Here is a 16,830-nt window from a genome sequence, read left to right as displayed (position 1 = left end):
AGCTTGTGGGGCCTTTTCGGGTTGAGGATGGAGTCAAGCTCAACTCCCAGTCCTACTGCCAGTTTCTGGAAGACACCTTCTTCAAGCAGTGGTACAGGAAGAAGTCTGCGTCCTTCAAGAAAAACATGATTTTCATGCAGGACAATGCTCCATCACACGCGTCCAAGTACTCCACAGCGTGGCTGGCAAGAAAGGGTATAAAAGAAGAAAATCTAATGACATGGCCTCCTTGTTCCCCTGATCTGAACCCCATTGAGAACCTGTGGTCCATCATCAAATGTGAGATTTACAAGGAGGGAAAACAGTACACCTCTCTGAACAGTGTCTGGGAGGCTGTGGTTGCTTCTGCACGCAATGTTGATGGTGAACAGATCAAAACATTGACAGAATCCATGGATGGCAGGCTTTTGAGTGTCCTTGCAAAGAAAGGTGGCTATATTGGTCACTGGTTTGTTTTTGTTTTGTTTTTGAATGTCAGAAATGTATATTTGTGAATGTTGAGATGTTATATTGGTTTCACTGGTAAAAATAAATAATTGAAATGGGTATATATTTGTTTTTTGTTAAGTTGCCTAATAATTATGCACAGATATCCCCCTAAAATAGCTAAAACTAAAAACAAACTAAAAACTACTTCCAAAAATATTCAGCTTTGATATTAATGAGTTTTTTGGGTTCATTGAAAACATGGTTGTTGTTCAATAATAAAATTAATCCTCAAAAATACAACTTGCCTAATAATTCTGCACTCCCTGTATTTATGAAGGCTTGAGGGGCCCAGGGGGGCTAGATGGTGGTTTTAACACTATAGGGTCAGGAATACATGTTTGTGTTCCTGACCCTATAGTGACCCTTTAATATCTAGAAAACCATAGCGATATGTAACTATACAGTCCCCACTGAAATATGTGTACTGCATGTAGAGTGCCAAGTATCTGACCAGACAGGAACAGAGAATTTTGGGAAATGAGAGCTTACAGAGATGGAGCTAAATGCACAACATTTGAAAGTAATCAGTTGAATAAAGACAAGACTCTTGCTAAGTCCTCTTAAATCTCCCCTTAGGTTATTGGATGACTACAACCTGATCATCCACAAGGGTCTAAGCCTATTGACCATCTTTGGATAATTGTAACAAATTCTAGAAATAAGCATATACTACTTGGGTTTCTGTATATTTAGGGAAACAGCATTAGACCTCTAGTCTATGTGGTAATGTTTTATATCTCAAGAGAGTATAGATAGTATCTTGTTTGTAGTCTCCTGCTTCCAGTGTCCTGCCATTTCAAAGCATATCTGTATCAGTCTTACTAAGTCACTATGTGGATGCTGAAGCCAGCATACCTTCCTTTGCAGAAAAAAAATGCATAGTAACATAGTAATCTAGGTTGAATAAACGTCCATCTGGTTTAACCAATAAACACATTAAACATTTTATTTATGCTGCTGATCCAATAAAAGGCAAAAAAAAAAAAAAACAATCTAAACCGATAGTCATTTATGCCACAAAGAAGGAAAGAAATCCTTCTTCATTCCTTAAAGGGAATTCAATTTCACCTTGGATGAACATGTTTACGTACATATTAAATATATCGTAAATAATAGTAAATAATAGTTTTTCACCAAAATCTTCTATCCATGGGTGAGCTCTATTAAAAGTCAGCATGTACTGCACTTAAATGTTTAATACCACACTCAAACAGGACCAGAATGGTCATCAGGCAAATAAGGAAATGCTGGAGTGCCGCTATGGTCATGGAGCGAGGCCTAGTAAAAAGCGATCAAAGGATCTTCCCATCGGCACCTGCAAGGTGATGCAACCCGAGCACCAAGATACATAATAATGAGTATCTGGAAGGTCAAAGATTACCCTAAACTGCTAGTCCAAAGTAATGGATTGGTCAGGGAGCTCCACCTTCAACAGGTACAGACCACATGAATTGCTTCTGAACCGAGCAGGGGTGGATAGCCATGGCAACACTCTGGTCTGCAGCAGTCTTTAGTTGCTAAACACACCAGGATCTCTACCTACTGGACCACCAGAAATCAGCAATCCCCTCTCCTGGGTCCAGCAATAGGTCACCAGGAAACACAGAAAAAGCATGTAAGTTTGCTTGCACTACACAAAACAAACATAGGGTATTTGCCCCATGGGAAAACTCAGCAGGGCTTTGCTCATGGGCTATCCTGGTTGCACATTGAACTGACATGCCCACTTTGAGGGACTGCATGTCATTAGTAATGACACAACATGTTCTTCCTACTGGTCTACTCTGCCTTTAAATGCCCAAGCCAGATTTTTGACTCTGCCCATGTTCCCAAAACATGTAGACGCAGCTAAAGGTATAATCATGGATCCTCTGTTTCCACGCTACGAAAATGCAGATAAATGTATCCAGTTGTTCTTGCCTGGCACACCTGATGGAATCTTATGAACGAATTAGCATCACAAGGTTATCCTGTTCTGTATGCACAAAACTGTGCAACATCTCATTACAATGAAACATCCTTTCAATAACTTGTATATTTTTTATGCCTTGTAAAAACAGTGGGACCTCGGTTTACGAATTTAATGCGTTCTCTGGGACGTTTCTTATTGCGAAAAATTTGTAAACTGAAATGCGGTTTCCCATAGGAATGCATTGAAAAACAATTAATCCGTTCTGGAGGTCAGAAAAAAGTCAAAATGCAGAACACACAATAAAAGGCATGCAAATGACGAAGCTCAGCTCCCTACCTTTCCACAGCTTGAGAAATGCACCAAAATGTCCCAAAACAACTGCAAACACTTTCCAGAATGGCTCCAAACCGCGATACAAAAGCCGCACCAACACCTCCACACTCGACGCCACGTGCTACCCACAGGCTCCAACATGCAGGGGGCAGTGCTATAAACCTCCCAGTTGCAATGCATCCTGGGTAAACTTGCTTTGTATTGCGAAAAATATTTGTAAACAGAGGCATTATTTTCAATGGATTTTCATTTGTGAACCGAAAATTATGTTAACCGAGTCGTTTGTAAACCGAGGTCCCACTGTATTGCTAGGCATTGTCTATCCTTTTAGTATTCTGTGAGTTGTGGATTGATCTGTTTCTCACTAAGTTATTGATGGTATAATAGTACACACCTTTTCTTTCATTACTTTATTGAAAGTAATGGATCAGTTTTCGCACCGGGGCCCCATGGGTTGTGTGTACTCCACTGCTTTATGTGTTCATGGTTGGGGGGTAATTTATTTCTGTTGATTACCAACAGTCCTTTTGACACTACTTTCACTTACTCTCACTATCATTCATTGGCTCATTCTAAAACAAATATTTTATCCAACTTGATAAAAGTGCAAGTATAGTCCTAAAACATTGATCTCATAAAGAATACTATGTACCTTCTGTAAAGTTTTCAGGAAAGTGCTGGTGCAGGCAAACACACATGCAGACACAGACATACTCATGTTTTTTTTTTTTTTGTTTTTTTTAGTGGACCAATAGCAATAATCCCTGGGGTCTCTTACATGAACTTGATAACCACACTAGCCCTCTCAGTTACTGAGTTTCCTCTGGATAACTGAACCCTTCATCACAGAAACCCCTCCTTATACACAGTATACACAGAGTGAAAGGGGAGGAGGGCAGACACAGGCAGGACCCAAACAAAAGCTGCAGTGCTGCCTACCTTCTGCCTCGCGCCGCCTCTCTCTCATCCTCTCTCCAAGTTCCAAATTGGAACACTCAGGAAAGCTACAACATCAAATAATAACTACCCCTAGCCATCCGTCTACATACAAGTAATATACAAATCACCGCACTAAAGTGGAGGAGAAGAAGGGGAAAAAATAGTGTTATGAAGGAGGAGGTGGAGGGAGCAGAGAGCAGATCCCGCTGTAGCCAATGAAATTCAGGTCTCTGGCTGTGACATATGCAGCAGGCAGAGAGAGACAGCAGGCACCATAAAATGGCAATGTCTCTCATTCAAGCATGCCGCAGCCTGGCTCTCTCCACCTGGCTGCTGTCCTTCTGCTTCGTGCATCTGCTGTGCCTGGATTTCACGGTGGCCGAGAAGGAGGAATGGTACACGGCCTTCGTCAACATCACCTTCCACGACCCCTCCAGCGGCTTGAACCGGACGGAGAAGAGCGAGTGCGGGAGGTACGGGGAGCACTCCCTCAAGCAGGATGCCTGGGGCTTGGCGGTGATGCCCTCCTCCCAGCCGGATAGACTGGCCTGTGACCCGGCCAGCAGGTTCCCTGTGCCTGCTAACGCCGTGAAATGGGTAGCCCTCATCCCCAAGGGGAACTGTACCTACAGGGATAAGATCAGGCACGCAGCCCTGCAAAACGCCTCAGCTGTGCTTATTTATAACGTGGGGTCCAGCAATGCCAATGACACCATCACCATGGCCCATCCAGGTGAGTGCTTTCTCTGTCATGGGAATGGGATCTTGTCACAGCAGGTGATCATCGAAATGACTGAGTGTCCCCTCAGGTGACTGAGGACATCATAGTGCAGGCTCTGGATACAGGTCTAATCATTCATTTGTACATAGGAAGTACCACAGCTGTGAAACTGTGGAGTCAGGTATTTTTTGGGGTGAGCTAGGTACATACCTGTTCAGGTGGTGAGAGGCAGATTGTAGTGAGCAGACTGTGTGTGTGTGGCAAGCTGTGGTGAGAGGGTGCCTCTACTTGCATAGCTCAGCATTCAGGGTACTTAAAACTAGATGACAAATCAATGTTTTGATCAGGGTGACAGTGTGTATGTTATTTATTTACAGGTGATATGTTATGGTGAGAAGGTACAAATACCTGCCCAGGTGATGCGTTATTTATTTATGGAGTGACAGGCTCTGGGCACTCACCCATATGACATTCTTAGCTGTATTATCCAGGGGGAGGTCTTTTCAATTATTCATATGTGTGATCGGTTTTAATAATTGAATGTAAAGGGGTTGTGCACTGCAGTGCATGGGTGGCATTACTTGTCATATTATTATCATAATTCGAATTTATATAGTGCCAGCGTATCCCACAGTGCTTTACATTTATAAGGATTGCATTTTTAGAAAGAGCTTTCTTCAAAGATGACACGATTTTTTTACTTTTTCAAATCAGGGGGTTATTTACTAAAGCGAGAATTTAAAGTGAATTTTAAATTGAAGCCTGTAGTAGCTGAACTGAATCTTGACTTAGAGATGTTTTTTTTTATGTTCTGCTATTTTCACCTTAAATTTGAAATTCACTTTGAATTCACCTTGAATTCTCACTTTAGTGTATAACCCTATGAATATCGTGTGTGTGTGTGTGTGTGTGTGTGTGTGTGTGAAAGTCTATTATGCTTTGCTTCAGGGATGCTGATTTGAGTGTAAGGTCTGCAGGTTTTAAACACACATCTGGAGTTTATGGTATTACTTTGTAAAATGAGAAATACTCTTCCTTGTGAAAGGAAATTTGTATAAGTGTAAGTTTTTATTTTAATATATACATATATATATATATATAATGTCAAATACTATAGATGAAAAAGTTAACGTCAGGCCTTATATGTTTGAGATATTATGATTTTGCAGCAATTAGCAGTTTCATTCTAATTGCATTAGCTGTGGCTTGCAAAAAAAATAAATCTCATTTATCACCAGTAGGGAACAGGACATGTGGATGCTCATTCAGAATATTTAAACATTTTGTTGCAGGAAGTAATTGCACAGCCTAGTAAGTGGTAAAAAGATTCATGCTCAGTTTATTATCATTTGTTTTGACATACTTACCATATATTCTTACCACCATACTTTTCTTGCAGGAAAAAAGTAATTAAAGATTTTCTGTCACCGTCTGTTTTTTTCCACATATATATTCCAAAGACTCCAGAGGGCAACTGGTCTGCTGGGTGTCTGGTGGCAGGGGAAGGTGATGTTTACCTACCTGAACCTGCCCCGTGCGACCACCGCTGAGATCCTCCTGCTGGTCCATTTCCCTGGTGCTTCATATGCGAGGACACCATGTGTTGTACTCATGCGCATGCCCACTGATGTTTATGGAAGATCCCGCCAGGACTCAGGATCTTCCATAGACAATGTATTTTGCCCATTAGCTATCACTAATGACGGCTGGGGGAAATTACAAAACGTTATAGTGGTAGCTCGCCATTTGTTAACTTTTTTCATGTGTTGAAAATATACCAGGAAAAAAGTAGTCCCTTCTTGTTTTTAGAATATCTTTTGACTGCATTTGAATTTCAGTGAAGTTCCAAAAACGTCAATGAGAGTATTTCATAAAGAATATTCGTGCTTTAAAACACTAAATTTATTTAGTTCTGTTGCTTGAATCTAAAGTGAGTATTGTTAAGAAAGTCGGTATATGAAAAGTCTGAAAGATATTCATAGATGGTGTCCCATGTACTCAATAAGCAATGTAAAGTCTGTTAATATATATATATATATATATATATATATATATAGAATTACTTATTTTCAAAAACAAATCTCATCTCATTTGTAAAAAATGGAATTGGTGTTTAACACTCCTGTTTAATTCTCATGTCTGCATAAAACATTTGCCATAAAAAATGCAAAGTGCCATAGTCCAAGTTAAAGGCAGAATCTTTTATTAAAATGACTCTATAGTCAACATATAAAAGCAAGAAAGACAGGTCCCCCAGCCTTCTTTCTTGCTTTTATATGAACTTGTCATTAAAAAAAAAAATAAAAAAAATCCTAGTAAATTTTAATAATAAAACTTACCCCCGTTCCAGCGCCGAGGGCCACGCCCCCTTTTCCGTCAAAATGACGAAATTGCGGGGCCCAATAGGACGCTTCTCCTTGAGCGCGGTTTCGCGCTGCAGCAATCACATTCTTCATAGAGCGGCATTGAATGCCGCCCTATGAAGAAACTCAGCGCTCAACCGCGCATGTGCGCGGAATGCGCGTTCGCGAGCTGAGCTGTCTGACTGACAGCTCAGCTCACTTTCTATACCCGCCCCCCCTCCTCAGCCAAACTGTGTTTGCCTATAAACACTATATATAGAGATCTCTCTATATATAGCGTTTCTATGCAAACACACAAGTAGTAAAAAATCCATCCCCATCATCCATATCCATCCATCCCCATCATCCATATCCATCCATCCCCATCATCCATATCCATCCATCCCCATCATCCATATCCATCCCCATCATCCATATCCATCCCCATCATCCATATCCATTCCCATCATCCATCCCCATCATCCATATCCATTCCCATCATCCATCCATTCTCATCATCCATATCCATCCCCATCATCTATCCATCCCCATCATCCAAATCCATCCACATCATCCACTCCCATCATCCAAATCCATCCCCAAATCAATCCACTCCCATCATCCATCCACTCCCATCATCCAAATCCATCCCCAAATCAATCCAATCCCATCACCCATCCACTCCCATCATCCAAATCCATCCAATCCCATCATCCATCCACTCCCATCATCCAAATCCATCCACTCCCATCATCCATCCACTCCCATCATCCAAATCCATCCCCAAATCAATCCAATCCTATCATTCATCCACTCCCATCATCCAAATTCATCCATCCCCAAATCAATCCAATCCCATCATCCATATCATCCATCCACTCCCATCATCCATATCATCCATCCACTCCCATCATCCATCCTCACCCACTCACCCTCAGTCACCCACCCACACTCACTAAATAAATTTATTTACTGTTTGAATCCTCTCCTCCTCCGTCTTCAGCCTTTTCAGACCTGTCAGCTGAAGCCACTCCCACGCAGTGCTGACAAAGGATACAAAGCTAGTGCACAGTCTGAAGTATTCACCCATGCGTGAATACGTCAGACGTGAGGCCTTTTTAGGGCCTCTGAACTCGGAAGTCCCTCTGGTGGCCGTCTGATTGACTGCAACAAGAGGTGTTCCAAGCTTCCAATGTAAACACTGCATTTTCTATGAAAATACAGTGCTTACAAGAAAAAGGCTGCAGGGAGCTGTAGCACTCACCTGAACAACCTCATTAAGCTGAAGTTTTTCAGGTGACTATAGTGTCCCTTTAATGTAAAACTGTACAAAATACAATTATATAAAATAAAGTAAACACAGTTTTTGTGACATTAATCAGATAAGGCTGAGTTGCAGATTTTGTAAAAGTATGTTGTTGGGACCGGTACTGGACAATTTCCAGATCTTGGGGCTACATCTAAAATGTTAGCTGGTGTTTTGTTTCTTCTAAATAAGCTGGTCTGCTGTACTGTAATTGATGTCTTACCATCCACGGATAACCACAAACGTGTTAAGTAATCTTAGCCAGTTCAGAAGCACATTGAGAGAACAAGTGTGCCAGTTTATGTAGCATTTTAAATAATGGGTAAAAAAACATTGCAGTGATGGTATGTAGGGTGCCGTTGTCACTAAGATGCGTTTACACTATGACAGTGGTGTCATATTTGGAGGGATGCATATCATTTACAAACACTAACTGGTCAAGGCACATTCTAGTGATAATGGCATACAACAAAACCTATGGGGATTCAATGCAAGGCAGTGCTTAAACAATTGCCATTTGTGTATGTCATGTGGCCAGTGGACCTTCAAGCACACAGCAATGCATTAACGCTTGTGTCTTCCATGCTGTATAATAACAGATATATATATATATATATATATATATATATATATATATGTGTAACAAGGTGTACATTAATCTTGTGGCAAGCTCTGTGTGTTTTTATTTTCCATATCATTCCCTTTACCATGTTTGTTTTATTATTTGCATCTTGTCAGAGCAGTTTCTTTATACAAACCAGTATTTATAGGTTACATGATGTGTCCATGCAAAGCATTGTACAGTGGATGTTTCAGTTGAAAGCAATGCAGAGGTCACAGAGTGCATTTTAAAAATAGATCCCAGCCCTAGTCAACATTTGCTGTCTTGTGTACAGATTCTGAATTAACCATGTGAATCTACTTGAAGTGAATTTAGTCTGGTGTGTAATTGTACTGCTCAGTTTCAGGACAATTTTAGATCCGTTGGGTCATTGAAGTTCACTGTGTTACCATTTAGGTGTGGAAGTGTCCAGTTTGTAGCAAAGCAGACTTTATGCATGATATTATTAGGGCTATATTGTTGATGGGAATATGCTCTCTTCATATATTTGTAAAATGGTTGCATATTACAAATATACATGACACAAGTCCCATCATAAGTATTTTTTCTATTTAAAAATACACTGTAGGCACCTAGACCACTTCAGCCCATTGAAATGGTCTGGTTGTCAACTCCCATATCCCTTAACCCTGCAAGTGTAATGATTGCAGTTTTTATAAACTGCGATAAAAACCCTTGCAGGGTTAAGTCTTCCACTCATGGCTGTTTACCAGACAGCCACTAGAGGGACTTCCGGCTTCTTAGACGACTTTAGGTCATCTAAACGACGCTGGACATCCTCACGCTATGCATGAGGACCTCCAGCGTCTCCAGAATCTAAAGATTTTTTAATGCGTGCCCGCTGCCATTGCTGCGCATGCGCATTAGGTCTCCCCCCCACCGGCGGGGGAAGAGCGTGGGTGGAGCTTGATCAAGCGTCGAGGGATGGGGGCACTCCAAAATTCTACAGTGCCAATGGGTTTGTTTTCCTGGCACTGTTTTCCTGGCACTAGAGAATCCCTTTTTCCACCTTCCTAAGAAAAAACCCAATATTAAAGCAAATATATTCACTTAAAAGTGAAAGCAGAATTGGACTGAACACCGTTACCTGCTTTTACAAACATCAAAAATGAGTACAATACTATGCCGTAGGTTGGTATTACTGTCATCAATCACAGAGGCCCCAAAATTGCTTGATTCAAGGGATATTCCAAGATGGAACCAACCCCCCTCCCCCTTTTGTGTCTCACCCCCCCTCCCCCTTTTGTCACTCATCATGTGCTAACTTAAAGGAACACAAACATGAAGTCCTGATCCTATAGTGTTAAAACCGCCATATAGCCTCTCCTGCCCCCCTTGCCTCCCAAATATAGTACAGTCTGACTTGTATTCAAGTCTGCAGCTGCTGGCTCTGCCCCTGATCTGCCTGCTTGGGTAACATCAACAGAAGTGAATATGTGAGCCAATCACAATGCTTTCCCATAGGATTGGCTGAGACTGTCCAGGAGGCAGATCAGGGGCAGAGCCAGCACAAGTCAAAAACAGCCCTGGCCAATCAGCATCTCCACATAGAGATTAATTGAATCGATGCATCTCTATAAGGAAAGTTTAGTGTCTGCATGCAGAGGGTGGAGACACTGAATGGCTTACTCTGCAGCACTGCCCCAGGAAGCACCTCTAGTAGCCATCCTAGGAGTGGCCAGTGGAGTTATCACTAGGCTGTAATGTGAACATTGCATTTTCTCTGAAAAGACAGTGTTTACTGCAAAAAGCATGAAGAGACTGAACAAATACAATAAGCTATAGTTATTCCGGTGACTATAGTGTCCCTTTATTATTAACACCACACATGGTAAATGGTCCTCTTAGAGGCAGAGATTAGCACTTCAGGTGAAATTTCTGGTCTAAAGGCTATGTTGCTAAGCTATTTTGTACAACAGGAAACTAGCTTCTATTTAAATGGGATGCTGAGTGTTAAGATTAACCTGTTGTTCTGGGGGTTATTCCTGCATAGTATATGACTTATTGGGGTAAATGTCCAGCCTGTGATTTTGGGAGTTCCATATGTGCTTATTTATGTTCCAATTGTGAATTGTATTTATAAATTGCTGGTAAGACCACATATTGAATATGCTGTGCAATTTTGGGCACCTGTTCTAAAGAAGGATATTATGGCATTAGAAAAAGTGCAGAGGCGGGCTACAAAATTAATAAAAGGAATGGAACATATCAGCTATGAAGAAAGGTAAAAAAATTTAAACCTCTTTAGTTTAGAAAAACGTCACCTGAGAGGGGATATGATAACATTATACAAATATATTCGGGGCCAATACAAACCATTGTGTGGAAATCTATTCACAAACCGGACTGTACATAGGACACAAGGTCATGCGTTTAGACTGGAAGAAAGAAGATTTTGTCTAAGGCAAAGAAAAGGTTTTTTTTTTTACTGTAAGAACAATAAGGATGTGGAATTCGCTGCCTGAAGAAGTGTTTTTTTCAGAGTCCATAAAGATGTTCAAACAGCAACTAGATGCATACTTGCAAAAACAGAATATTCAAGGATATAATTTTTCAATGTAGGGTAATAGCTTCTTTATCCAAGGATTAATCTGACTGCCATTCCAGGATCCTGAAAATAGCAAGACATGATAGCACTCTCTGCTTTATTATCTTTTTAATGATTACTTATTAATATTTACTCGAATATATTTACTTATGTAAAGCTTATATTCTAAACTTTATCAATATTTACTTAATACGTTACATCTGTTTACAGCTAGTCTTGAAAGTTTTTCTGATTTAGCATTTAAAGGGATACTATAGTCAACAGAACAACTACAGCTTAATGTAGTTGTTCTGGTGAGTATAATAGCTCCCTAGGGAGATGGCCACTGGAGGGGCTTCCTGGCTCAGGGCTGCACAGTAAGCATCCCCACGCTCTGCATGGAGACACTGAATTTTCCTCATAGAGATGCATTGATTCAGTGCATCTTTATGATGAGGTCCTGATTGGCCAAATGGCATTTGGCCCCGCCCCGTGTCGATTTTAGCCAATCCAATGCTTTCCCTATGGGAAAGCATTGGATTGGCTAAAAGTCTGCCATTTTGATGGTGTCACAAAGGGGGCGGAGCCAGCACCAGCAGACCCGCGCAACACTGGAAATAAGGTGAGTTTTAAACTATTATAGGGGGGCTGGGGGGGGGGGGGGGGCAAGCCACCTAAATGGTGGGTTAAACACTATGGAGTCAGGAATACATGTTTGTGTTCCTGGCCCTAAAGCGATCCGTGTTGGATTTCTCACGTTCTCATAGTGTTAACTGGTAAACTATTGGTACTTTATGACCATATGTAAAGTGACATTTGATATCTAATTCTCTTTGATAAGCGTTCAATAGGCTTGTCATGTGTTGCCAATTGATGTTTAACTACATGTCAACAGGAAAGCAATATCTTAAGATAAGTAATTTTGTTAGTCACAGATAATAGGTTTAACCCTAGAAATGATATTGTTTGAAATATTTACACACATTGTTTTTCATACTGATAATTATGTAATTTGGACAAGTAATAATAGCTGTAGGAAAATCAATACCCATTGATCAATTCCATTGTGACCTGGATTGAAATGTAAGGCAGTACCAAAACAAACAGTATATAAATACACAGAATATATGGTGCTTTCTATAAGTATGATATTTAGTTAGAAGATTGAATAAAGCATAATATGTAAAAACAAACAATGTTTTACCGCTCTTCTAAGCAAAATAACTTAGTGGCTTAATTAACTGTAAATGTTCAAAGTCAATTTCCTTAACTGTCCCTTTTAACATTTTATTTAATCAACCTTGATGATGTTATTGTGGGAGGATTGGGCTGCAGAGAAAATACAGTCCTTGCATGGACTTACTGGTACGTTTAAAGGAATAGTCCAAGCACCATGCTGTAGTGGTTATGGTGCCATGAGTTCCCAGGGGGGCCTTCACATTGTAGATAGTGAAACTATTTTATATACTTTTGACTAATCACCTGGCGGCTTTATTGCAGGGCTAGCTCATTGGCTTAGTGTGAGCTGATTGCTATTAGCCAATGAGCTAGCTCACACAGAGAGATTGCAGCTCTGTGGGCGTTGTAGTTGAGGTTGGGATCTAAGCCTGGTGGTCCCCACTCTGTACAATTGCTGAGGATGCCAAGGCACTCCTTGCACCATAACCACTACAGGGTGCTGTAATATGGATTGGATTATTCCTTTAACCCCTTAAGGACCAAACTTCTGGAATAAAAGGGGATCATGACGTGTCACACATGTCATGTGTCCTTAAGGGGTTAAAGTGGCACTGACTCAAATTAATACAGCTTTTTTTTTTCCTTCCAAAAAGTACCCTGCTATTGTATGAATATAATAACTATTTATAACAGTGGTCTTCACTTCACTAGTAAATACGACTTATCAGTAGGTTGCCAATGTCAGGTAGCCTGATTGAGGAAAGAGGTCAGGCCTCCAGTCAAATTAAACATAGTGAGTTGTCAGAAATGAGGAAGGCTTATATGCTGAAAGCTTAGTATCATTTGTTCCTGTCCTCTGAAGACCTGCCTTAAGGGTTTTAATATAGGGTTTCTTCCATTAAAAAAAATATATTTTAATGAAGAACTTATGGATCAGTACAGAATGTTAGGCGCTTACTTCGTTTTGGGTAGTGAATGTGAAAAGAGAGTGAGGTCCATTCATAAGAATGTCTAAGGAATTCTCTTAGGAGCAAATGCTTAGAAAAATAAATGCTCACTAATTGGGTATTGGCATTCATAAATTCACTCAGTAATTATGATTACTGTGTTTTTTAGAGGAAGCGATTTTACTGGGGTCTGGTGCCTAGAGACCTAATGTTGGCTCAACATCTTAGATATACATCCTAGCTGTGAATTTGAATTTAAAAATATGTAAAACTGCATTCTGCACAAACATTAGCCAAATGCAAATATACAAAGTATTTTTTAATTTTTATTTTTGCTAACACTTCTAAATTAAAGAGGAACTGTCAATTCTCTGAAATTAACAGTTCCTCATAAACACACCACATGCCTCCCAACACAGATAAATATGAATGGAAGAGGGCCAAACTAGTGCACTGTGTCTCTCGAAACTCCTAGAGCTTCTTTGAAAGAGATATGGGTCATATAGAAAAAAAAAAAAGATACGTGTCAACCTTCGGAAGATGATAAGCCCCTGTTTTTAATATTGTTGTATTTTTTTGTTTGCCAGAGTTATGTATTGGCTTTTAATATATACAGCAAGGGGAAAAAAGTATTTGATCCCCTGCTGATTTTCAACATTTGTCCACTGACAAAGAAATGATCAGTCTATAATTTTAATGGTAGGTGTATTTTAACAGTGAGAGACAGAATAACAAAAAAAATATTCAGACAAACTCATGTCAAAAAAGTTATACATTGATTTGCATGTCAATAAGGGAAATAAGTATTTAATCCCCCTATCAATCAGCAAGATTTCTGGCTCCCAGGTGTCTTTTATACAGGTAACGAGTTGAGATTAGGATCACTTTCTTAAAGGGAGTGCTCCTAATCTCAGATCGTTACCTGTATAAAAGACACCTGTCCACAGAAGCAATCAATCAGTCAGATTCCAAACTATCCACCATGGCCAAGACCAAAGAGCTGTCCAAGGATGTCAGGGACAGTATTGTAGACCTACACAAGGCTGGAATGGGCTACAAGACCATAGCCTAGCAGGTTGTGGAGAAGGTGACAGCAGTTGGTGCGATTATTCGCAAATGGAAGAAACACAAAATAACTGTCGGTCTCCCTCAGTCTGGTAATCCATACAAGATCTCACCTCGTGGAGTTTCAATGATCATGAGAACGGTGAGGAATCAGCCCAGAACTACACATGAGGATCTTGTTAAGGAACTCAAGGCAGCTGTGACCATAGTCACCAAAAAACAATTGGTAACACACTACGCTGCGAAGGACTGAAATCCTGCAGCGCCCGCAAGGTGCTCAAGAAAGCACATGTACAGGCCCGTCTGAAGTTTGCCAATGAACATCTTCATGATTCAGAGGAGAACTGGGTGAAAGTGTTGTGGTCAGATGAGACCAAAATCAAGCTCTTTGGCATCAACTCAACTCGCCGTGTTTGGAGGAGGAGGAATGTTGCCTATGACCCCAAGAACACCATCCCCACCGTCAAACATTGAGGTGGAAACATTATGCTTTGGTTTTTTTTTCTGCTAAGGGGGCAGGACAACTGCACCGCATCAAAGGGACGATGGACGGGGCCATGTACTGTTAAATCTTGTGTGAGAACCTCCTTCATACTTTATATCTGTCTCTTTGCATATTGTACAATCTGAGAATTAATTTTCTTACAAAAAACATCCCAATACGAGCAAGCAAACTCTGGAGGAAGGGAATGGGGTCCCCATGCAAAAGGACTCCAAGGTAACAACACTGAGCCACATTTACGATTTACTGAATCTCACCCTATTTTTAAAGGGACATTATAGTCTCCAAAACAACTTTAGCGTAATGAAGCAGTGGTTGTGTATAGATCATGCCCCTACACTCTCACTGCTCAATTATTTGCCATTTAGGAATTAAATCACTTTTGTTTCTGTTTTATTCTGTCTGACACAGCCTGCATGAAAACAATATGGTTTCATTTTCAATCAAATGTAACTTACTTAATTTTTTTTTATCTCCTGCAGTGTAAATTGACATTTAATTACATGCACCTGCAGGCTATAGCAAGCTATTAACAAAGCAGGAAATAAGAAATTCTAAATTAAACAGAATTTGCAATAAAGGAAGTGTAAACAATAGATGACACATTACAGGAAGTGTTTAGGAAGGCTGTGTAGGTCACATGCAGGGAGGTGTGACTAGGGCTACATAAACAAAGTGATTAACTCCTAAATGGCAGAGAATTGAGCAGTGAGAGTGCAGGGGCATGATCTATACACCAAAAATGCTTCATTATGTTAAAGTTGTTTTGGTGACTATAGTGTCTCTTTACATTTGTCTGCACTATAATTGTTTTCTATGTTTTGTTTTTGAGATTGTATCCCTGCATAAAGTACCAATTCCAACAATACCATGGGTATAAAAGTTGCACTATAAGCCCTGTAACAACATACAAATACTTTTAATGCTCGATTATTTATATATATATATTTTAATTCTTTATTTTTGTCATGCATAGTTTGCACATCAGCCTGTTCGGCCACAACAGCTGGAACAGGTATTATAACTTTAGGCTTTATCATGACAGTTGAGAAATCTGCACATTTTTAAATGAGGTTAAACAGAGCAAGGAGGCAGAATATTGTAGTATAGGTATTGCGGGGCGATTTTATTTTATTTTATTTATGGGGCTGTAGAGTATGTGTGTCAGAGGGCTCAGAGATGGATTGGTCGGTTGACCCTGGTGTGCTGGGACTGAGCTCTTATGAATAGTGTATGGGTTGTAAGTGGTTGAGTTGTGTACCTCTGTGTGTAGGTAAGGTAGAGCTTCAAGCCATGTTGGTAGCTCCGGTGTGTGGTTATTAATAGAGGGTGAATACATGGCACTTGTTGTGGTGAGCGTGGTGTTTGGTTAGGTTGGGCTGATTTGCGTCCGAATGCGTACATGGACAGCTGCTGCGTGGAATGCTTATGATGGATGCATTTGATGGGAGCTGGGGGGGGGGGGGGTGGTTATTAAAAAGGAGCCAGCATGTCCGGGGAAATTCCCGGTCTTGGCCGTGTTTGGCCTCTGTGAGTGGTCTTGTTATAACATTGTGTAGTGTTCTAAACGTTTGTCACATAGTCAACATTTAACAGAAGGCTAAGCCCAACATAGGGAGTACTAACATATAAAGAATGTATAGGCTTATGAGTCAGGTGTTCTCCCTCCCAGGTCCTCCCTCTGAAGCGGGGATGAATGGGACCGTTTTTGCTGGGTCCCAGGTTGTAGAGGGGGGTGGGGTTGTGAGGCCCAGGGCCGCCAGGACAGTGTCCATCTCAGAAATGTCCGCCACCCTATGTTCAGTGCCTTGGTGCTGAATGAGGAGTACATGCGTAGGTCCCCAGCGGTACTTCACTCCCCTAGCTGCCAGCATAGTTGTCAGCGGACGGAGGGATTTCCTCCAGAGCAGAGTATTGCGGGAGAGGTCAGAGTAGAACGACAGTTT

At 40.7% G+C, this 16,830-nt stretch overlaps 1 protein-coding gene across 1 annotated transcript in view; it reads left to right on the top strand.

The window, feature by feature from the left end:
* The first annotated feature begins 3,597 nt into the window (after positions 1 to 3,597).
* The window catches only part of RNF150 (ring finger protein 150), a 193,049-nt gene continuing 179,816 nt past the window's right edge, over positions 3,598 to 16,830 (top strand). Inside the window, exon 1 of the mRNA XM_063458455.1 lies at positions 3,598 to 4,406. Coding sequence (XP_063314525.1) covers positions 3,917 to 4,406 — 490 coding nt within the window. The 5' untranslated portion in view covers positions 3,598 to 3,916. The remainder of the gene's footprint in view (positions 4,407 to 16,830) is intronic.

This window comes from Pelobates fuscus, chromosome 6, assembly GCF_036172605.1.
Source record: "Pelobates fuscus isolate aPelFus1 chromosome 6, aPelFus1.pri, whole genome shotgun sequence".
In the NCBI taxonomy this organism is placed as follows: domain Eukaryota; kingdom Metazoa; phylum Chordata; class Amphibia; order Anura; family Pelobatidae; genus Pelobates; species Pelobates fuscus.
The sequence above is the reverse complement of the archived record's forward strand: the minus strand, read 5'-3'. Positions and strand labels throughout refer to the sequence as shown.